We start from the raw sequence: 23489 nt of genomic DNA, 5'->3' as shown, positions 1-23489 counted from the left end.
ATGAGAGTGGACCTGAGCTGCTCTTTCAGATGTGGAACAGGTAGACTGACACTTCCAGGGTGTGACAGTGACAGTGATTTATACATCCCTCCAGGGGCAATTAGTCTGTCCTCAATATGCTGCCCCAATTCATCACATTCCATTTAATTATGCAATGACAGATGTATATTTAGCTGTGATTTACGGCTTTGCCACTAAATCTCAGATCCACAAATATTACATTATAAATATACCATATTTGGGGACAAGAAATATTGTATACAAATGTAGACAAAATATAATCAGAAAACACAAAGAAAATCGGTCAGTGAGTATTCATGTAAACAACTTATTTCTGGTTGGGACAGTCAAGACACACTTATGTTTTGACCATATTATGTACAAAATTTGTGTGAAATATTCATATGCTTTGCTCAATAAAAAGGCTGCCACATACTTACTAAGACCACTCTTTATTCATCTCTGTGGGAAATGACAGACACAGCCTTGAAGTGGTTTCATTTATAATAAGGGATTTGGTTCACAGACAAAGGAAAAAAACATGAGCAAAATTTGTACAGGAATAGTCAACCAATTAGTTTGGCTTTTAATAAAAGTGCTTGGATTCCACGCTATTCCACAATAAAGAAAATGCAATGAACTGAAGTAAGTTCTTATCAAATAGTGCACATGGGGATTTCAGGACGAACTGTATTCCTCCTCAAGGGAACAGCAAGTCCAAAGCGTTGGTTTCAAAACATTCACACGAAGGCATTCACAGAACACTGACAAATCACACAAATGGCAAAAAAAGAAAGATTGAAACTATGTCAGAATGCCAGAGCCCCACTTTGTTTCAAAGTTCAGTAACAGCTGTAAAGGAGCTTCTGCAATTGTGAGCAAGCATGTAACTACAGTGCAAGCGCTTATATCAGTATTTTTGCAGCGAGAAAACAAATGGAGACGAGAACAAACAGCCCAAAGCCTTTTGAACATGAAAGGCAAGCGATTCTTACAGTTCCAAAGGGCGTTGGGATGTTTTTTTTTTCCTGAGCACAAGCCTCAACCCAAATGTTTGGGTAAACATCCCTTGCACAATCCTTGACAGAAGTCAAGGTCCACATATCCTTTAGCACACTGGATAGGATACAGACCTGTAGGGTTAGGGAGCTGTGGCAACTGACGCTTATACAGCTTTTAGACAAACACAATAAAAAAAAAGATGGCCTTCTAAATTTCAAGAATCACTGTAGGTGTGCATAAAAACAATCTGAATACAATAAAACAACCATTCAGACTGCATTAATTAAGGCTACACTGTAATTATATCGCACAACTGTGCATCTAAGATCCAGATTGGATTGTGGCCCACTGGAACATGCCGAGACACATTTGGTGAGATGTGAAGCACAACAAAAGAAAAGTCTTCATGAGTGTGGTCTAATTTACCTTGCTGTACTCACACACACACCCACACACGTCACAGAAGGCATTCGAGGACAGCCGTTTAACCACCAATGGAGAGCAATGTTGTCTCGTGTGTCAAGACTTTCTCATTTAAAGCCAAACTTTACGCTTACTGGGCCACAGGCCAAGGGTTAGTGGTTGAGAAATCAACAAGAAAAATATCTCATTCGTGTGAAGAATGCAATGCGAGTTGTGTGCCTTTCAGGACTGTTAGTATATCAGAACTGCGCAGATCTAAACTGCCCAAATTGTTCAGTAACCTTCAGCTATCTCATAGCGTTTTCACACATACTAAGGAGTATGCCATTCCATGCCAAACAACACCAGATAGTAATCCGAGAGAGTGCAGTGTGCTAAAACACTCTTAAGGCTGGTCGTCATTCTCCTCTGCTTCCACCAGGCACGTCTCGTCAAAGCCGGGCGATCTGAAAGGCGGGTGAAACTCAAAGGCGGTGAGGATGGAGGAGCCGGGATTGTTCCTCTGATGCACAAACCAGAGGACGGCGGAGATGCCAATGATGCCCACCACACTCATGATGACCAGTGCTGACATCAAAGGACTGCCCCCTGACAGAACAGGGACCAGGTTAAAAGATTTCCCTTCAAAATTGAAAATAAAACACACACATACAAAAGGTTAAAGGTTCTAACAAAGGCCGATGATGAACGAGCAGGACACTTACTGGCTCTGCCTGTCTCCACGGGCTCTGAGGAAAGAGAGAGACATAAAAGCAGGTCAGACGAGGGCCTTGTGGCACGCTGTGGATTGCGGCTCATTCGACACTGGCAGGTGTCTATGCATTTAAAGTGTCCCTTACTGTCGGCAGCTTCGCAGACCACGCCGTGCTCCGTGTCCTGGTTGCAGCTCACTTTCAGCCACTGTCCAGTGCTGACGCGCATGGCTGCACATGAGTCCACTTCTTCTGTGTCCCCGGCGTCCTCAAAGTTACTGTAGCTCACTGGGCCATTGTTAAGCCATCTGAAATCATCCGCTGCACAAGGGTGGAGAAACATCTGACTTATTAAGATTTGTTGTGAAGAGTGTTGCGCAGTGTTAAAGGAACACGGCAACTCTCTGGGCATCTAGAGTCGGATAGAGGATACATACCCTTGTCTTCTCTGTGCATCACATAACCCAGTCTGACAACATCTGCCCAGTTAGCTGACAGCTAGCCTATAGCTAACCCACTACGAGCTAGTTATGCTAGGCTAGCAGTGTCAGACTGGGTTATTGCACGCTCACAGAACGCACGCTTATTTTCCAAAAAGTTGCAGAGCTTCTCTAATGGAGCTTAACAATATAGTATAATTATGGTATGGTAATTGAATAGAATTGGGTAAAACAGGAAAATGTAATTAAAATAATATTACTATAAACACCGATATTAGATCACTGATAATACTTTAAGCCAAACATACTCAGTATGACCACATTGTGTGCTTCTTACCATCTGTGTCAAAATACATGCCCAACCATATATTGATGTTGCTTTTCCAGACATTGGCACTGTAGTCAACAATATACTGATTCTCCTCTAGAGCGGTCGGCTGCAGAAGCTCTGTGTAAAGCAGCAGAAAAGGTCATAAATTAATAGCAAAATAACCAATGCAGGTGACCTGCGTAGTGACGGCTCCAGCTCATAGACCTACCATAGCCTTGGCATTGTGCCTTGGCGGCCTCAAACGTGAAGGCCTTTCCTCCAGCTTCTGCCTGGACAAAATGGTAGCATCTAGTCCCTGAGGCGGTCCAGTTTTTCCCATCCTTAGGGCAATCGTCCAGTATTTCTGAAAATGACGAATGGCAATAAATGACTTAACAGTGGGCATAGCAATATCTGGATAACTTTTTGGTTCCATAGATGCTTTGAAAAGCACTCATGAAGTCTATGTGGGCCGAAGGGATAATGTATAGAATGCCATTATCGGGAAATGAAGTCCCGACAGGGTAAACAGTACCCCGATGGGCCAGTAGACAATGAATTCTAGACCTATCTACTTTATACTATCCATATTGTTTGAATCGCCATAGCCCTACTTACTATTAGACCTTTTACAACTGCTCATTTGCTTACACATACTAAATGACAAAATAATACAGGTGAATTCAGTTGGTGAATCCACGTGGCAGCAGTACAAGACTCCTTACCTCCTGGCGCCTGACAGACCACTCCATGCTCTGGGTCATCGGCACAGCTCACCTTGAGCCACTGGCCTGTGCTCAGGTGCAGGGCCACGCAGGTGTCCACCAGCGACAGGTCAGAGCTGTCCTCCCAGTTCTTATAGCTCAGAGCCGTGTGATCGAACCACTGGTATTTCTTCACTGAGAGACAAAAATCAGAGGCATCAGTGCATTTAAAGAATACTCAACTCATTGGGGCAAAGTGTCAAACAGAATGCAAATATAATTAGTTTAAAATGACATATTATTATTGTTTTTGCATTGGAAAAACAATTGAAGGAAATAAAATAGAAATCATTATTCCCAGGTCTCGGTTTGCTTTCCCTACAACAAACGAAACAAACAAAACAAAACAAACAAACAAAACAGAGAAAACAATAGAGCCAGTTTCAGATGTCATGTTTGGGAAAGAGATAACAGTTGTCAAAATAACCATGTAAAAGTAAAAAAAAAAAAAGGAAAACATCAAGAGCATCGATAATATGCACTTCAAATACACACTTGAAAGCTACCCATATCTGAATGTAAATGGAATTTTCTTTTGCGCCTTTCATCCACTGCTTTTGCCTTCGCATTGGAGCTGCTTTCGCAACACAGGATTTCCTGATGTTGTTCAATTATTTGTGTGTGCGGTAGCCACCCCACAGCTTGCCTTGTTTCCATGTAGTGTTGTTATCATTCCGATACCTCCCCCATGTTCTTACAGCCAAATTGTATTACTGGGACAAGTATAGCGAGTTACATGCTCTCAAAAGCATTGTGTGTAAGTAGGTTTCACTCACTTAACGCAGTGGGGCAGGCTATACGACCACAGAGGTCATCTGTTGTTGTGGATTAGGAGTGGTACACATTCCATTTTGGAGAGAGAATGTGGTCATGCTAAGCTCAGTAATCCTTTTTACATGATTCAGGTTTTCCTTCAACATACAAACAAGTGCAGTTCACTTCATCACTGTTCTACAGTGGGTAAATCCTCAACGGTCTTACCATTGGCATCATAAGACATGCCCAGCCACACATTCAGGTTGTCTTTCCAAACGCTGGGACTGTATTTAATGACGAATGCATTTTCTTCTGCACTGGAGATCTGCAGAAGGCCAGTACCTGAATACATAGGTAAATTAACACAGAAATGATTAACTGGCTCCCAGTCTCTGAGGCAAAGATTGTGGGCCACTGTCACCAGGGTAGCTTACCATTTGCTTGGCAGAATCTCTTCGCTTCTTCAATGGTATAACTTTTCGCTTTGTCTTCTTCTCCATGTACGAAATGATAGCAGCTGTCCCCAAAAGGCACCCAGGTGCGTCCGTCTGCAGGGCAATCTGAAAAGTGGAATAACATTCTTAATTTGCTCTACTCTTAAAGTTTTCTTTAGCTGGAAGTAAACAACTATAACCTTGTCTGTGCCTGCGAAATCAGTGTCTTGCAGTCTTTGCAGTGTCTTGTTTAACGCATTGTATTCACGTTGGCTGCGTAACCAAATGACTACGTGACATGACATGCCACCACCATGAGGCCACTAAATGTCCAACATTGTTGCAATTTTGAAGACAGCGAATCCTGATGACCAGTGAAAACCAGGAACTTGACTAAACATGACATTTAGTCAGCTGTTGCACTGGTCAGCGTCATCTCCTATCAGAAATCGCACAAAAAGCGCACTGCCAATGGCAGACAAAATTAACAATCGAACAAACAAAAACACTTTGGAAAGATTGCGTCTTCGTGCCGACTTTTACTTTCACAGATAGCGTAGCCTACTGTGATTACATGGAAATTGCGTAACACTAGGATTTTTAGATTTCCTTTCAAGCTTCCTCTGAAAGTTCAAAAGCCACTTGAAGAGAAAGGGCATTTGAGGCGTTAGGTTAGGCTGCCACTTGTTTTAACTTTTAACACGAACCAGTATGAAGCTATTCATAGCATTAGACTCTCCAAAACACATGCATAGCTGGGCTAAATCATACAACAACAGTAATCAAACGACAATAACACATCGTCTTGCCCTGAAGGCCCATTATTATGACACAACAACATGTACAGAGTAGTCTTTTACAACAGAATTACGGTGTCAGCGCTGCAACAGTGGATCAAAAAGAGTAACTTTAAAGTTGGTACAGTTTCAAGACAATCAACCTAATAGGTTTATACTCACTTACCAGTTCTGGTAACCTGCCATAATACCACAAACAATACAGCACGGCACAGAAAGGAAAGGTGACATCGTCGCATTGGTTCCATGGTTGTAAAGACGTTGGTCGCTCTAAAGTTTGTGTGAGCTGAACTCGGGCATTAGGCTACCTACGTCAGACGTCGACTGCTAAACCCACCCCGGTGTTGTGTGCCTTCTGGTTTTTCCACCTACTGGTTTCGGAGCTGTTGCCGAGGCTGCCCAGCTGTCATGTATACCTATCAACAGCAACCGACGGCTACCGAAGTCCACAGATTCGCTACATATTCATAGACATTTTACTGGGCTTTGCATGTCACACCTCAATAAAAACTGTGTTGACCTGAACTGAACATTTGAGCACTATATTACTATAACATATTCCAGCGGGAAAATTGTTTTGTAAAAGTAGTCAAGCTGCATAAATTTGTGTCGTGCTGGATTCGAACCCTCCTCAGCAAAACTAATTACGCACAAGTCCGACTCGCTGTCGATTGTGCTATCTTTACTCACGCTATTATTTGGATATGACTTGTCTTCACTCAGTAGATCATGAAGTACCGTTTATCCCAACCTTCCAAAACAACTGGTTACCTTCATTCAGACTTTAAAACATAACTGTATCATGCACTCTACCTTCTGTTACACGTCTGCATATCCATGTGCAAGGATTTGTCATAAATTCTAACAGGCAGCGCACGGATTCTGAATCAATGGGTCTAAAACAACTGGTTACCCTGGCCTCGCTTTCTAACAGATGGGCTGCAATACGTTCCTTGGATTCATTTTACTGGCCTTTTGTCTGTGCTGAACTGATCTGAACATCTGAGTACACTACACTAGCCTATAACAATCACAAGGGGCAAAAAATATTTGTTCTAACATTAAATACGATCTTCGTATCGTGCTGGATTCGAACCCTTCTCAGGAAAACAAGAGGCATGCGAGACCATTTTGCGCCCCTCCACACCACCAACATCTCAATCAAATGTGTAGGCCTTTCTAAAATCACACAGTACGCCAATATTCACTGTTTGAACATGCCTAAACAACTGGTTACCTTGGCCTCAATTACAGATAATCCCTACAAACTGCTTGGGCATATGTCAACATGACAGGTGCACCCACGTTTCCAAAGCTCTGATCGAAGAAATTTCAACAAAACATGCGCACAACCTTTTTTCCATTATTTTCGTTGTAGCCTAGCTATATTGGATCACCTGCTGATGTCAGAAAAACTATTTAGCCTAGGCTAATTGGTGTAAGAACTGAACGTTGTTTGGCCTATTCGTAGTGTAGCCTATAGGCCTACTTCATTTTCCTTCACAACACAATTTGTATTGAGGTGTGACATGCAAAGGCCAGTAGAGTGCATGATACAGTTATGTTTTAAAGTCTGAATGAAGGTAACCAGTTGTTTTGGAAGGTTGGGATAAACGGTACTTCATGATCTACTGAGTGAAGACAAAGTCTTATCTAAATGATAGCGTGAGCAACGATAGCACAATCGGCAGCGAGTCGGACTTGTGCGTAAATAGTTTTGCTGAGGAGGGTTCGAATCCAGCACGACACAAATTCATGCAGCTTGACTACTTTTACAAAACAATTTTCCCGCTGGAATATGTTATAGTAATATAGTGCTCAAATGTTCAGTTCAGGTCAACACAGTTTTTATTGAGGTGTGACATGCAAAGCCCAGTAAAATGTCTATGAATATAGCGAATCTGTGGACTTCGGTAGCCGTCGGTTGCTGTTGATAGGTATACATGACAGCTGGGCAGCCTCGGCAACAGCTCCGAAACCAGTAGGTGGAAAAACCAGAAGGCACACAACACCGGAATCAAGCTTCAGTCGGGCACACGGCCCAACATAGTAGGAGCAAAGATCCTTCACTTTAACCCTCTCTGGTAGTAGCCTATCTTCCTGGACCGTGTAGAATAGATTCTAGCGCACCGTTCGTTATGGCATCTTGTCACTTGTTAGCTACAATGTTGCCGTAGGTAGCCTATTTGTTCAATCTAGTTCGAATAGTGTAGTCAGCCTACATTCTTTCCACATTCATTACATTCCATAATTTGTTACAAAGAGTCGTCCTTCCAATTCCCAGACGAAAACAGTAGACTTGTAACATTTGGCCTTTGAGAAAATATTCATCCAAATCAGCACTGTCGTTTCATTTATCTTGTCCAGTCTGAGTATGGCAGGTAGAGCCAGAATAAGTCGAGCAAACAACTTATGTATAGCGAAAACTTGGAAACATATGGGAGAGGCGTAACTTTCTCATGTAGGTCACTTAAAAAAAGTCCTGTAGATGGTGCTCGTAGTGCGTAATGGGGCTCACTGAGGTAAATGCAATATTTTCTTCAGTGTGCTTCTTCTGACATAGACAATGGACCCAAGCCGTATGGTTTATATGAATATGCAGCCTGCGTATTTTTGAATATTGCAACTCAGTTAAATGCTTTAAAGCTTTGAAAATGTAATTGGTCTTACTACTACCTGTTCACCAGGAAGAAGAAAGCTACCCGAACAGGTGAACATTATACTTGTAGTTTGGCCTAATGGTACATGATCAACGCATCTGTTTGGTGAAATCAAGTGCATCATGATGCAATTATCGCTATACCTTTTCTGAGCAACATTGTATACATGTTATTTTGTGTTGCAGTCAGTCACCCTGTTAAATGCTGAAGGAGAGTTCTGTCCACAGTACAGTAGAGGGTGCTGTGTGACGAATATCTCGGAGTCTCGGGGCTTCCGCAGTCTCAACGCCACACACGGGCCAACTGAAGGGCCATATGAGGTGGAATACTGAGCACCATGAGTGAGAAGAGTGCTGGTGAGAACTGATTTGACAGACCACTCTGTGGGGTATGGAATCCAACAGTTCCACACAAAAGACACCCAAACACTTCACTGCAAGGGAGAAAGGGAAGAAGTGTCAGTAGGAACAAAGCCACCATGTCTATTTGTCACACCATGTCACTCCAGACATTGTGCTGTAATGCCAATAATGTTGGGGATTTTAACAGCCAATAAGAAATAACTTTGTACTACTTAAATCTGTTGGGGTCTGGCGTGTTGTAAATTCAGTACGAGGTGCTTTAATACATATGTAAATATAGAGCAAAGATTTGTATGCAGAGGACCAAGATTAGTTTTGCAATATTTACATTTCACAATTTTTAAGCACACTTCAAGTTGAAAGTATGACTTCAGTGGCATAATGTTGGCAGATGGATGATTATACAGGCCGTGTTGGAGAGGGAAGAAGACGATTTCATTTTTTGTGTTTTTTTTTTTTAATTACAATTCAGCGATAATGTTTAATTTTGTGTGTGTCTGTGTGTGAGTCTAAACTCAGCCATTGGATACAGAGTGCAGTTAGTTAAGCAGCTTGACATTTCATTACATGGATGCCATAGGGTATGAGGCTTTCGGGAAGGACAAATGGTAATGTTTATTTTAAGTAACGCAAAGATGCCAAACCTGTCCAGTGGGAGGCTGGTGAGATATCATCCTGTCTTGGCTGGAAAAAAGCAGAGTCTGCACGGTGAGGGATAGAATGAGGGCGTGGCGGCGAGCGGGTGCATGTCACCGTGGTGGAGCCTACATCTGAAAGTGCATTCAAGGCACATATTTGAGCCTTAAAATCAGACAACACAAAGCTGACTGGAGAGGTGTGGTGGTACATGCTCGTGCTTAAAAGGTGTGGTAAAGAACAAACAGTGAACACACGGGTCTCCAGAAATAGCCGACAGAACAACAAGGCAGGGCAACAAATGCACAATGTGCAATTAGTTCAGCTAACTTATATGAGCTTGGGGAGGCAGGGAAATGTAAAGAAAGGGGTAGGGAACTTAAGACAGATATAAAAACAGAGCAATTTTCAGTATGCAGTCCCTTCATGTAATAGCTGACTATTAATGTGCTGTTACATATTGCTAATGTAATGAGTGTTAATTAATACCATTGTCCCGTGTGTGTTGTAAAGTGAGTGTTACCTTGTTGTACATTAACACAGAAACTGATTCGTAAAAATCTTCAAATATTGTTCCTATGATGAGGATGATTCATATGTCTTACTGATATTCATATGTCTTACTGATATATGAATTAATGACTGTAAAACAGCAGCTGAATTCCCACTGAGTGTATGAAATGTAGAGGAATAGAGAGAGGAGAAAATGTACCTGAATGTGTAGTATGACAGGTAGCAAGACTAGTTCTATATGTTTAAATGGAGAGAGGGATGGACAGAGCAAGAGGCTGTGTGTGTGTGTGTGTGTGTGTGTGTGTCTCGTGGTCGTGCGTTGGAGCAGGAGCACAGTGTGGCCCGCGGGCGCAGGTGGCCGAGAGGGGGGCAGCTGCAGCCCCGATCTCACTTCTCGTCTGTTCCTCGCGGCTCCCCGTGGGGTGCCCCCACACCCCTCAGGATCCCACTGAGGCCCCATCTGCTGCTCCCAGGCCTGGGCCCTGTCCCTCTCCTCTCCTCTCCAGCCCTCGCTGGCCGGCACCAACCAGGAACAGTACCAGGGCCCCGGCCGAGTGCTCTGATCCACCACAGAGACAGACAAACGTCCCTCTGCTGCTCAAACAAAACCCCTCTCCAGGGATGACCCCTGAGTCACCTTCCACAGAATCTGTAGCTTCATGTATGCGTGTTTGTTCCCTTTTTGTCACCTTCTTCCAGTGAACTTGGTACTTTAACGCTTTGGTTTTTGTGGTCCGCTAACCCCTCCATGAATCAGATCTTGGTTTAAAGACGAATGCGATGACGTCAATGCGGCTGCTTTTTTGGAAGAACAGTTTGCGCTGCTGTCACTGCTTCTTATTAACACACTATGGTGATTGCCTGAATATAATTCAACCGTCCATGCACTAAATTATAACCATTAACTCCTCTTACATATTAATGGGGATGATAAATGTATGGGTCCTGCCATGATGCGGAGAACGGAGGTGGACAGGGCACTATATGGAGAGAGGGAGGGATGAATCAATCAAGCGGAGATGTTCTCCCTGTAGGAAGGTGTCAGCCTCTCCTCCTCCACACAGTAAGGTCAGTGTCAGTCTTCTGAGACAAACGACTTGAATTCCCATCTGGTTTGAGGAACAAGCGCAGGGATGGTCTTCCTCCTTGGCCTTGAGGAGGTATTCTATGTGCCACTTTGGAGGCAGACGAAATGCCTGACAGTCGACAGCGGCACTATCTCACTCGAGGATCACGGCTTCACAGACACAGAGAGATGCTCAGAACGAGCCGCGCGCTGAAGGCTTTTTTCACAGGGGTGCTCAGGGCAGTGTGGAATGAGCTCTGTCAAGGGCCTCACCTTCAATAACAAGGCTACATCTACTATTCCTGATCCTTTACAGCGTGGGTGACACCCGAGATTTTTGACATTCACGGGAGCCGGAGGATTGATTTAATGGCTGCCTCACAACAAGGATAAAGTGGCTCCACGGTGCTTCAACAGCACCACAGTGTGTATTAATTCAATGCCTCCCACACCATCTCCTTTCAGGCCATTTGTAGCCAATTCTATTAAGATCATGGCTCTCAGTAACACACCAAGACTTTGCTATCTCCATCACCATGAACATCGACAACTAGGCACTATGTCATGTCCTAGTAATGATGCCTGCATGGAATGGCAATTCAACATGCATGTGCATGAATGTCCAGGTGCAATGAACCAAACCCAAGGTGTATATGCACAAGCCCAGTCGGGTGTCACATGTTGAAGGTTAAGGAGTGAGACATGCAATCATCTCTTCAGTCTGACAGCACAAAATGAAAGGCCCATTTATCTCTGACCAACAGCAATATGGAGCAAACAAAAGTGCATTCATGTTGTACAATCTATTTCACTGTGTAAGGATCAAAGCACCTGCATTGAAAGGATCTTATCTAAACTCTACATCACAGCTGATGATGTATCCTGGAATCAAATGTGGCACGTCTTTTAAAGACTCATTGTTGGCAAATTATCAACATGTTTTGATAGCTTCAATTATCAAAATTATCAAACCTAGTGTGGAACCCTTCTTTTTCCAACACCAGTGATTAAAAGGATGTATGCTGCGAACCAAAAGGGAAATGCAATGGCTTTGTGTTGATTTGCTTGTGAACTTTAATGCATTTGATAGCTGTTATAGATAGTGTTAGCATATGGCTCATTTGCAAGTTAAACAAGCTTCCTCAGTGTGGTTGTTATCGCTGTACTCTGCAAATCTATGTCAGCCCGTCCATTGATGGATTGCTACTGAACTGTAACACGTCTGACGCATAGACAAGCAGCCTGATACGGAGGTTAGGTGTGTAGACTTCAACAACTGTGTGTGAGATCTTGAATGTCATGATCACATTGAACAACGCACACCAAACACTGAGACAAGACGAAGGGCAACACGTCACACATTCAATCGAAGTTTTTATTCAAAGGTTTTCAAAGAATCGAACAGAAATAAAGCTTAAGTAACAATCTACTGGAAAAAGTCTTTTTTTGGCTTTAACAAACTACAAAACAAAAGTAAAGAGGAAGTTTTCTTTTCTTTAACCGGACATACAAGTTACCACTGGCAAGTGTGTGGCACATGTAAAACAAAAAATAAAAAATTAACTCTCATATAGATATCTCTATGAAAATCTTTTTATTTCTTCAAACAGTCTGTACAAAACGTCTTGCTTCATAAATTATTACTTTTTTCTCTTATAACTTAATGGCTGTCTAGAACATGATGGATTAATTTAATGAGCATTTCTCTTCCTTGTATATATGCTTTTGTTTATCCAACTTATGCCTCTCTCCCAGGAGCAGTATGGCACTTGGTTCAGGTGTTACTAGCAGCACAACCCTTGCAAGAACTCAAACGGCGTCACTTTGTTTTTGTTTTGTTTTCTTGTTTTCAGTCACAGGCAATACACAGAAATCTCAAGTATAGTCACGGTGGCGTTCTCCTCTGCTTTTGGAAGCTGGAATTCGAGCCAACCACAGAGGAAAATGCTGCTGCGAGTCTCGGAGGACTTGGACAAAGCAACGCGGATGGTAAAGGAGTGCATGCAGTCAATACCACAACAACTCTCATAGCTCCTGGCATTTGAATCTCTTTTCTGGACTTCATCAGCTACTGGGATAGATATATGTCTCTCATGGTTTAAGCAGCAGTATGTTTCTCCTCTTCCTCATTCTAATTTTTGAAACTATGAAACTGAATGTCTAGACTCTAGACACAAACTTTAAAAAAAAGAAAGAAAGAAAGAAAGAAAAAAACACGTTCAACGCACAATGTTCCTCATAATGATAATAATATGTCATTAAAAATGTTTTCTTTTTTTAAATCTTTGAAGAAAGAGATAGAGAAATTCAAAAATTAAAAATTTAAAAAATAACCTGAAAGGAAACAGCTGTGTCTGGGCCAGCTCCTGAGCGTGCCGTTTGGTCTGGTGGACCGGGCAGGACCTGCTAACCCGGCCGGCAAAACAGAGGAGGAAAAGAAACTCTGAGGTAGATAACTGGTCAGTCCGACCACCAGGTTAAAAAAAAGAGGAAAAAACACAGTCTTTTGGTAGACAAACTTAATTTTAAAAGCCTTTTTTAGTTGCTGTTGTTTAGTTGCTATCATGCCTGAATAGAATAGACTACTTTTTTTGTATCAATGCAAATTCATCATTTTGCTCTTTATTTCATAGTTTCAAACTGTCTTCTCTCCTGTGTTGGTTGCCATTATTCCTTTACTGTTATCATTACATTTGTTTGTGTCTGTAGTGATGAAATCAACGTGGCACTTGTTGGATCCAAACCTACGGTCATGCGTTTTCATGTCCATTCTTGAACAACTACAGACAACTGAATGCAAATGTAGAAAAAAGGCACGTTCTCCAAACTGCGACCTAGTCCAGTAAAAAGTGTACGACATCCTGTTTTCACAAGAAGAAAAATGAACAAGAATCCAATCTTACGGTTTTGCCATTATTTACTAGTTCACTGTCTTTGGTGAAGTAAACTTCGGTTGAAAGTGCCAAGTTTTTTTTTTAGCTTCCTATTTAAGAAACTTAGATGCTCTAAAATCTACATATTCATCTCTCAGCTTTAACTCCACTGAACAATTTGCAGAGGGTGCGATGGAAGGCTTTGTTACACAACCACACAACCAAGTTTGTTTTGCATTTCAACTGAAAATGCTTAAAGGAAAACAACAAGAAAAAAACATTCTGCCCAACGACAGAGGATGATTCCCCTCAAAAAGACTCCAAACCAAAATTAACCCTTATCCCTACCCCAACATGTTAAAGTCAAAGCTAAATCTACAACACCAAGTAATCTAGAAAAGGCAAGATTCAAATGTGATCATTCAGCAGAATTTCTACCACATTCAAACAACCAAAGCACCCGAAGGTCCTCTGATTATATTAACATTACATCCTATTAAAAAAAACACAAACCAACAAACACACAAATCATCACATCCTGGAAGTCATAGCACTCAGAAACATTTTCAAAATCTAAGAAAAAAAGCACTACACAGATCAGGGAGAGAAAGCAAAATTACGACAAAACCACAGCGACTTTGCTCAGCTAAATCCTAAGACAAGCCCTATCCAGCTGATCTACAAGGCAAGAGCGTTTAAAGCTGCTTTCTTCTGTGCTCCCCTAGCGTCAGAGGTTGCCTGTACAGCTATAGTGTGGAAAATCTTAAGGCAAATTGTATGATAAGACAAAAAAAACAAAACAAAACAAAACAAATTCCAAAACTAGACATAACATTTTACAAGCAAAAACACGTAACACTTCACCATAGCAACACTCACACAGCAAGCACAAAACATCTTTTTTTCAGGATGTCTGGCTAAAAACACTTCCCAACACACACGCACACACATAAATCTATTTCAGTACAAAAAGAAAAAAAAGAAAGAACAAAATTAAAGTCATAGAAAAAATTATGAACAACAGATAAGGTTATTCGCATGCATCTTAAACATTGAGTCACATGCCAATCGAAGTCCTTGCATTCATGTGACAATTCATGGTAAAAAATAAACGTTCTTTCTTTACTAAAATATTTTTTTTTTCCTTTTTTTTCCTCCTAAGATTTTTCAGAATTAGCATCCTTTGATGAATTTCAAATCATACACAGTTTTCACTCGTGAAAATAGTTGCGGCTGTTTCGTTTGACAAAAAGAAGCGAGTCACTGTTGAACCTGTGCAAAAAGGGTGATGTGTCCAGAGTTCATCACAGGAAGCTATGATTGTTTTAGCCGTCACCCCGCTCCCCTGGGATCCGCAGTCATATCTGTCAGAAGTACACCACAACACAAAAGCAAATTGAATAAGGGGGTCATCGTTTTAGATAGGACCTTACAGGACAAACAAGGAGGGCTATGTGACGCAGTGTGCTCAAAATAAGTGCAAGATGCTTTGCCGTACCTCATCATCACTTGTTTTGTTGATAAGTGTATGGGGAATGGTCCCCAGATGACTCCACCTGTTGTTGTGGACTGTTTTCCTAAAATAGAAACACGAGATCTAATTATCCTCAAGTACTCTACTACCAGGGAAAGATTATAAAAGATCAAAACTGAGATATTCTAATTCAGTATGACTCTAAACCAGCATGGCACTAACATAAGCATCAAAATGTGAACAGACTCGACCGCACCTCTACTGAGACTGCTGTGGTTGCCATGTGCGCATACTGGGGGATGTAGGCTCCTTGCATAGCGGTGTTAGCAGGCATGAACTGCAAGATGAGAAACAAAACACACATAAACACACACGAAAAACAATCGCTTCGATGCAAGCATATCTATAGCAAATGATTAATGGAGACTCTAACCCAAGTAGAGGGGAATAATTATGCTGAGTCACTGGCAAAGTTCTGGTTGATGTCACAGCTTAAATGATTGACTTAAAGCAATGTAAGCTGGACATAAAATAATGCATGATGGTTAAAAAATGTTTGTCTGACTTTTCAGCCATCCTGTGCATCTGTCTTCATCTGTTCAAGCTAGACCCGCCTTCATGACTGCTAAACATTTCTTTTGTTCACCATCGTATTCGTTTTGATGAGAAAGTAAAGGGATTTTAACTGTATATTCAGTGGAAACCACAGTAAGAAATGGAAATGACAGATGGAAAGCTCTCCCATTAGTCATGCCAAGTGCCACCGGAAGGAGAAAGTTGTTCAAGCTAATCTGCCGTCTTTCCTAGCTCCTCCCAGATGACACTAGCTGATCACCTTAGGCCGCCAAGTCAGCTGCAGTCAGAACTAAGCCCATTTGGGCGGCTGCCATGCTTCCCTAACCCTGCCGGTGTGATGTGGGGTTTGACCCAGGAGGGTTTGGCTCACCGTTCCCGTGTTGCCCAGAGAGAGGTGACTCATCTGCTGCGTGAGGGGGCTCATCATGGAGGAGGGCTGCAGTGACATAGAATGGTCCATAGAGGGCGATATCACCGCTCCCTGGCACAGACACAGTGTGAGAGGGTGAGTGCAGGGACAGAGAGAGAGGGAGGGAGAGTCTACTGCAGATACAATCAAAGTGGTTTAACTTCACCGATGTGCATGTGTCTTTGGCTTATGTGGAACAGTGGAAAAAGGCTTTTTTTAGTAGCAAAATGTTTTATATACATTGTAAAAACACAGGGTTAGAGAGAAAGAGACAGAGATAGGAACGAGCGCTGTGCCCTAACCTGACAGACACTATAAGACTACCATCAAAGATTCTTTAGTTACCACCTTTGCTACCATCCTTAGGTGCAGCAGTGCAAGCCATATATGTGTATATTTTTTCTCCATATCACTACCGGCACTCCACCACTATCTGCATTTCAAATTTGCATTTCATGCAAAAAAAAAAAACCCACTGCTATTGAAACAGAGAGAGAGACGGTGGGGGACAGGAAGTGTGGAGCGAGGGGGTGGGGGGGGGGAGGTGAGAGGAGTGACTTCAGGACAGTGGAGCGGCTCTGGGCGCAGCCCTTCCCCATGTCCCCGTGTGCCCAGGGCCGCGCGGCGTTTGGGTTCGTCAGCTGTGACCTCGTATCCGCAGAGCCACATAAAAAAGGCCACCAGCGCGGCTGCAGCACCGTCTGCCGAGGGCCCACCCACTCGCACAGGAAGCGCCGCTGCAGCCTCACTCAGGCATCTCCTCTCCAGCGCGACGCGCGGCTGCCATTTCCTCTCCCAGGCACCCGCGAGCCGCCACGAGGCGCCTGCACTGCGGCACGGCCGCGCGGTCGGCTCAGCCGTAAATGGCAAGAGGGACGGACTTTGCGTCGGGCCGCTTTTACTAGGATGCGCACCTCGTGGCTCGCAAACGTGACACCTTCATCTGCAGCACGTACAGGAAGCTGGGCTGACATCCTGACACTGAGCCCTTTTTTTGCTGCCGTATCGGTTTCCATTGATCACAGTGTTCACGTCTATACAAACCAACTAAATTAATAACCACTATCTTGCTAGACCGGTCCAGTCCACTCCATGAACATCAGTTGACCGGAGATGGGCCTCAGTCTTCTGAATCTAATTTAATTGGGCCTTTTGGCACCTAGCATGTCTGTGTCCTGCAGCAGAGAACACATCAGGGTGTAGTCAGTGGACAACCTGCCTGCTGGTGCTTAGTTTAACAAATCAGTTGTTCTGTGCAACAGTGCAAATGCCACCTGGATCCATCATCACTAAGGCTCCGCACCAGGTAGCCACACTGAGTTGTGGTCAGCAGCAAAAAAAAACAAAAAAGGAAAATAAATAAATAAATATTTTATATTAATAAATAAAAGAGTGTGAAGAGACAGAGAAATCTGTCATCTTCTGTCTTTTTCCGCTAATCCTGCAGCATCCCGTCTCCCACGAGGCCGACGCACGCACGCATGACTCAGCAGGATCTGCCGTCTCGTCCATCTCCATCGGAGCGCCGTTTGTCTTCATCAAGGCGGCGGTGGCGCCGGGGCACGTGGGAAATGCAGCCCACTCTGGTCCGCCGCGCCTGCGGCTTTGTGGAAGGTCGCCCGTGTGCCTTCCCCCCGAACGCTACCAAACGATCTCGACCGCGAGGCCAAGTGAAAACAGAGGTCGAGAGAAAACCGGCGTAGACAGTGAGCTATTGAAGTGCCACGATGCTGGGGCGTTTGGAAAGAGACAGAGGCAGACAGAGCCAGCCAGATAGACAGACAGACAGACAGACAAACAAACAGACGGATGGACAGGCAGACAGGTGGGTAAACAAACAGTGAGACTGATATGCTCTTACCGGGTGCTGCATGATGTAGGGCTGATGGGCCACCCAGGAAGGATTCTGTACCTGGAACATCACACACACACACACACACACTCTGTAAACACAGCCTGCTTTGCCAAGAGCTATTTTAGGGCGTTCTCTCTTTTTGCTATTTGGATCAGCACTATCAGAGCCAAGGGACTTTCTCACAGATACTTAACTGCGATGCAAACAAGCACATGATCCCTGACTGCACAAGTGCTCTTTATACTGACATCACCAGTCAAATGACAAGGGATTAACCGAGGCAGGAGAGCAGCACAGGGCAGATACGGACCTGGTACGTGGACACGGGTGAGATGTATGGAGACATGGCAGTCTGGGCAATCATCCTGTTCGCAATGCTGTATGGAGGGGGGTAGAATCTGCAGACAAAAGGGAGAGAAAGAGAGGGGGGGGTGGACAGAGAGAGAGAAAAGAGAGAGAGAGAGAGGGAGAGAGAGAGAGGGGGGGGGGGTATGAGGAAAACGATTTATACAGCAGTGCACAGATCCATCAGCACAGGACACAGCAGTCTAATGGAGAATTCTGTGTTCCTTCCTTCCTGGTGTGTCTTACCCATTTTGCATAGCAGCTGTGGTGGGATCGTATGTCAGAGTCATTCCAGCCTGCAGAGAAAGTCAACAGAACATGAGACTGCGGCTAACGGCACAAAGCAAAGGCATTTCACGAGTGCAATGTGCATTCTGTGGCCCCCGCTCTGTGACAACAATGCGCGTCCACATGCCCTTTTTACATGTCCCACACGCAGCACTGGCACATTCACTCAGCCCTGCCTGGGTCTGCCGAGCCTGCAACGTGAGCCCCCCATCCTGGAACAGGTTAACCAGGGGAGTTTCAGAGCAAATAGGAGGGCTTTTATGCGCGGAGCCAACACCTGCTGGAACCAGTGGGAGGGACTATCTCCTACCAACCTGTCCACCCATGGAAAGCCCCACACCTCATTAGGTGGTCTGGAGTTCAGCAGGGGCCTATATAGCGCCTGTTTACATTGAGAGGTTATACTCGGGGCTCTGTTTAGACATCCATGCAGGCTTTGTTTAAATAGCGTCCAAATGGAGACAAGTGAAAAGGCAGAGACAGACAGGTAGAGACACACACCACACACACACACACACACACACACACACACACACACACACACACACACACACACACACACACACACACACACACACACACACACACACACACACACACACACACACACACACACACACACACACACACACACACACACACACACACACACACACACACACACACACACACACACACACACACACACAGGACAGAGAGCACACTGCACAAAGTGGCACACTTACGAGTCGGGCCTCGCCATCTCGTGCCCACGCACGGCCGTTCTGGACATATTTGTTTTGGCTCTGCCTCTTTTTCTGCCCACCATCAGCAAACTTGCACAGCAAGGGCTCAGAGGGGGCTGCAGAGGGGAGATCCGGAGGGAGGGAGGGAGGAAGGGAGGCAGAGAGAGAGAGAGTGAGAGAAAGAAAGAAAGAGAGAGAAAGGGAGAGACAGTCACAGAGAGAAAGAGAGAAACAGAAAGAGGGAAGGAAAAGAGGTCTTCAAACATTGCCCAAAATACACTTGACACTGTCCACCCAGCAGTGTTCACCCAGCTTTTTTTCTTCTACTCTCAGTCACCAAGGGTGCAAGGGTTTGGCTAAAAGTGTCCACTTTCTTTCCCCCCTCACTCACAACGCCAAGAATACAGACATCTGATTTGGCAGCTGTCATGCAGTAATCCACCCACCCCCCCACCACACCCCACCCCCACACACAGCCTCCCTCCACCCCTCCCTCTCCCATCACTTCCCTTCCCTTCCCTCAAAGCTGTGCAGCCACTCAGGCCTATTCCAGTCAAATAATCCAATTACAGGGCTTAGAGTGGGAAAGAAGGCCGCAGCAGGCCGCTCCCCCGTCCACCCGCACTCCGTCCCGCTCCTCCCTCTTCCTCTGCTCTCCCGCCCGCCCACTTCCATCCGTCTCAGACGCACACACACACACACACACACAGCACACAGGCCCACTGACACGGCATCACAACAACAAAAATCAATACGCACTCTCGCACTCACTCGCACGGCATTGTTATTAGGGATGCTAGTGTTTGGAGGCTTGTTTGTCTAAACTGCAATGCAGTCAGTTAGGAGACCTTACAAGACTCTCCTCTGATTCTGTTTGTTGTACAAATGACATATAGGAGGGCCAGTAGATGACTATTCATCATTCTGCATAATAAATATGGTAATAAAGAAAAGATCTTGCTAAGATACGTTCTTTACATTTTTCAGATGTTCTCTTCATCAACCCAGCCAGACAAGGCCCTTCCAATCCCTCCTGATTTGTAACCATATGCCTGCTACCCCATTAAAAAAAAAAAAAAACTAAACGTAAATGGTGCTTGCGTGCGAGTGTTACATCAAAAGGTTGTGAGTCACGTCCGTTACATACCAACGCTATTCATTAGAGCCACTGATCCCTTTTCTCCACCTGAGATGTACCTCTGAATTCAATCAGACGCTTTCTGGCGTGCCAGCTGAGACGGCCGGCCTGACTGAGCAATCCACCCACGGCTCGCACTCATTCACCAGCCGAGGCGATTAAGGTGAACTATAAACAAATGATTTATCAGCGCTGGGTGGAGCAGCGATTGAAGAACAGGCTGGAATAGATGTAGGACTTCCTTACCCAGAACACCGGGTGGCGTTTTAATAAACTTCCCGTTGAAGTGATTAATCACGGCGTCGCACTTCTCTGTCGACTCCATCCTGCCCAAAACACAAGAGACACGGGGGGGGTGAGGGAGATGGTGGTGTGTACAGAGGCCACAGGGGGGTGGGAGGGGAGGGGAGCTGGGGCCTGGACAACGGAGCTTTTGGGTGAAATGTGTGTGTATGTGTGTGTGTGTGTGTGTGTGTGCGTGTGTTTATATTCTATGGGGGCATTCAATGTCAGCGGACTTTAATCCTGGGAGTACGTGAGGTTAACACAGATTCTCTTGCTCTCCAAGAGCGGAGGCATGTGGGGACACGTCCCGGCCACGTACATTGCTTTTTTCCTGCTCACATAAAATTACACACCTACATATATGCGCATACACACATACACACACACACACACACACAGAGAGAGCTGTGTGCAAATCATTGACAGCCTTTTTTGGACACTGCTGTCACCTTTTACGTAAGCACACTTAGGGAAGTAGCCCACGTTAAAAGCTATAAATAATCTCTCGCTTGTCATAATGAAACCATGTATGTACTCTCTCTCTCTATGTACAGTATGTGTGTGTGTGTGTGTGTGTTTGTGTGTGTGTGTGTGTGTGTGTGTGTGTTTGTGCAGTAGCGGTAAGCCTTTTTAAAAGTCTAGCTAAAAGCTAATCAACAACTCGATCGCCCATTAATTTTCCCCCAGGAGACAAATGAAGGTGTGACCCTGGTGCTAAAAGTAGACATGGCGTCATAAAGGGCAAAGGCAGAGAGGAAACTCCCCTCGGAATCAGAGGAAGTTCCGTACGTTAGCGACTCTGAGAAAATAACAGCCACCCGGGGTCACCTGTGGCCATCTTTTCAAAGTCCCGCTAATACGCTATCCTCCGACCTCTCGACCTCTGCCTGGGTCCGTCGGGAAGCTTACCTGGCGAATCCCACGCCGCGGCTGGCGCCGTTGGAGTCGCGGAGTATCCGCGTGGAGATGACCTGGCCGAAGGGCTTCAGCATGTTCTCCAGCTCCTGCTCGTCCATGGACAGCGGCAGGTTGGAAATGTACAGATTGGTCGGGTCCTGCTCTTGTTGCTACGACAACAAAGAAAAACGAAAGAGAAAGAGAAAGAGGGAGAGACGTTAGGCGAGCCAGAGGGTGAGGAGTAAAAAAGGCAGACAAAAGAGGACACTCCGATCACACCCACGCAGGAGGCGACACCTGGAAAAACACCCGTGGACTAATCGCCGGCTCCTACGCGTGGCGCTCGCGGGCCCGGCCCATTGTGAGGGCAGACAGGTGACGGCGTGAGCCGGGTTCCCTGTCACGCTCACACCGGCTTTGTTTACTGGTTAGCCTCAGGGAGCACCTGGACTGGGTGCACAATGGCACACTTCCGGTCACAGTTGGCTTTGCATGACTGGATGACAGCAAATTTCGCCACACACCCTCTCTTTCCAGTTCATTCACCCCCCCCCCCCCCCCCATCTCTGCCAGTGACGGTCACTCACTGGGTCGCTCTATTATATGCCTGATACATATTGATGATGTCCACTCTCTTTCCTGTTCTCTTTTTCAGTCTTGTTTGTTTGTTGTTTCTTTTAGCAAGGAAAGGGACAGTGTGAATAGTGATGATTTGCATGCAGCTCTTGCTTGACCATCTCACACACACACACACACACACACACACACACACACACACACACACACACACACACACACACACACACACACACACACACACACACACACACACACACACACACACACACACACACACACACACACACACACACACACACACACACACACACACACACACACACACACACACACACACACACACACACACACACACACACACACACACACACACACACACACACAGATTTCCTCCCCCACGTATTTCAATAGCATCAGCAGAAATACAAGACACAGAAAGAGCTCTCCTGGGAGCCGGTCCGCTCTCCATTAATATTCATCAGCTGCATGCTGCAATCAGCCTCAGAGAGAGAGAGAGAGAGAGAGAGAGAGAGGGAGGGAGGGAGAGCGAGAGAGGGGGAGAGAGGGGGGGCGGACGAGGCTGGATTATAAGTAATGCATCGACAGAAAAATCAACAGCCAACTATTAGGAACAATGAATCACTTTCAGCGGCCACAAAACAGAGAGCGGGGCTTCAGAAGGGCACTCAATCAGACAGGAGAGGACAGAAGTGGAGGGCCGGCCTGAGCCAGAGGACCCTTGTGCTGCTGTAATAACCGTCCAGGGCTCGCAGGCAGCCAGGAGAGCCGCGCACAGACCGCCGGCTCGCTGGTCAAAACACTGCTCTGTGTTCTTCGGGTCTGTAGAGGCCAGTGTGTCTCCGTTGCTAATGCCGGCGAAAAAACCCCGGCGTAAACAACACGAAAAGAGATCATTGTGCAACACCTGGAATCGGAGGCAAGGGGGGCCGGGACGGTAATGAGGAAAACAGAATTCTGTCTCGCGGGCCGTGATAGCGTGCTCCTCTGTGCGTGCCAATGCTGTAATGCATTTAAACACGCCATTTTTTGGGACGGGTGGGGGAGGGGAGGGGAGGGGAGGAGGTAATGCGCCCGGGCGCTTCAAAAGAGACGGGCACGGTCGGGGACGGGGGAAACGGACACTGCGGCGCGCTCCAAAACAGAAAAGCTTTCATGGCGCAGGTTGGAAG

At 45.1% G+C, this 23489-nt stretch overlaps 2 protein-coding genes across 5 annotated transcripts in view; both read right to left on the bottom strand.

Annotated features, from left to right (window-relative positions):
- Nucleotides 1-433: 433 nt before the first annotated feature.
- cd302 (CD302 molecule) lies at nucleotides 434-5947 on the bottom strand. The gene is made up of 9 exons (XM_062534008.1): nucleotides 5785-5947; nucleotides 4822-4947; nucleotides 4613-4729; nucleotides 3593-3766; nucleotides 3097-3231; nucleotides 2895-3005; nucleotides 2265-2438; nucleotides 2130-2153; nucleotides 434-2013 (listed from the first exon to the last, which is right to left on the bottom strand). The coding sequence occupies exons 1-9, from the start codon at nucleotides 5864-5866 to the stop codon at nucleotides 1811-1813; spliced, it is 1146 nt and encodes a 381-aa protein (XP_062389992.1). The 5' UTR covers nucleotides 5867-5947; the 3' UTR covers nucleotides 434-1810.
- A 6256-nt stretch (nucleotides 5948-12203) lies between these two features.
- The window catches only part of LOC134078236 (RNA-binding motif, single-stranded-interacting protein 1), a 28652-nt gene continuing 17366 nt past the window's right edge, over nucleotides 12204-23489 (bottom strand). For 2 of the 4 annotated variants that reach the window (XM_062534005.1, XM_062534007.1), the window contains exons 5-14: nucleotides 21733-21890; nucleotides 20785-20864; nucleotides 19401-19516; nucleotides 18634-18683; nucleotides 18353-18440; nucleotides 18049-18099; nucleotides 16149-16214; nucleotides 15459-15539; nucleotides 15227-15305; nucleotides 12204-15092 (exon numbers count right to left, since the gene is read on the bottom strand). In XM_062534005.1, the coding sequence (XP_062389989.1) occupies nucleotides 15234-15305; nucleotides 15459-15539; nucleotides 16149-16214; nucleotides 18049-18099; nucleotides 18353-18440; nucleotides 18634-18683; nucleotides 19401-19516; nucleotides 20785-20864; nucleotides 21733-21890 (762 nt within the window). In that variant the 3' untranslated portion in view covers nucleotides 12204-15092; nucleotides 15227-15233. Of the gene's footprint in view, nucleotides 15093-15226; nucleotides 15306-15458; nucleotides 15540-16148; nucleotides 16260-18048; nucleotides 18100-18352; nucleotides 18441-18633; nucleotides 18684-19400; nucleotides 19517-20784; nucleotides 20865-21732; nucleotides 21891-23489 lie in introns of all 4 variants that reach the window. The other 2 variants (XM_062534004.1, XM_062534006.1) reach the window with 1 other exon arrangement.

Source organism: Sardina pilchardus, chromosome 4 (genome assembly GCF_963854185.1).
Source record: "Sardina pilchardus chromosome 4, fSarPil1.1, whole genome shotgun sequence".
Taxonomy (NCBI): Eukaryota; Metazoa; Chordata; class Actinopteri; order Clupeiformes; family Clupeidae; genus Sardina; species Sardina pilchardus.
The sequence above is the reverse complement of the archived record's forward strand: the minus strand, read 5'-3'. Positions and strand labels throughout refer to the sequence as shown.

Bases quoted from the DNA above. Each gene is read 5' to 3' on its own strand.
- cd302 (XM_062534008.1), bottom strand. From the start codon at position 5,866: ATGGAACCAATGCGACGATGTCACCTTTCCTTTCTGTGCCGTGCTGTA. The intron at 4,948-5,784 runs GTAAGTGAGTAT...TCCACTTTTCAG, and splicing joins ATGGCAGGTTACCAGAACTG to ATTGCCCTGCAGACGGACGC. The intron at 3,232-3,592 runs GTAAGGAGTCTT...CGTCATTTTCAG, and splicing joins GGTCTGTCAGGCGCCAGGAG to AAATACTGGACGATTGCCCT.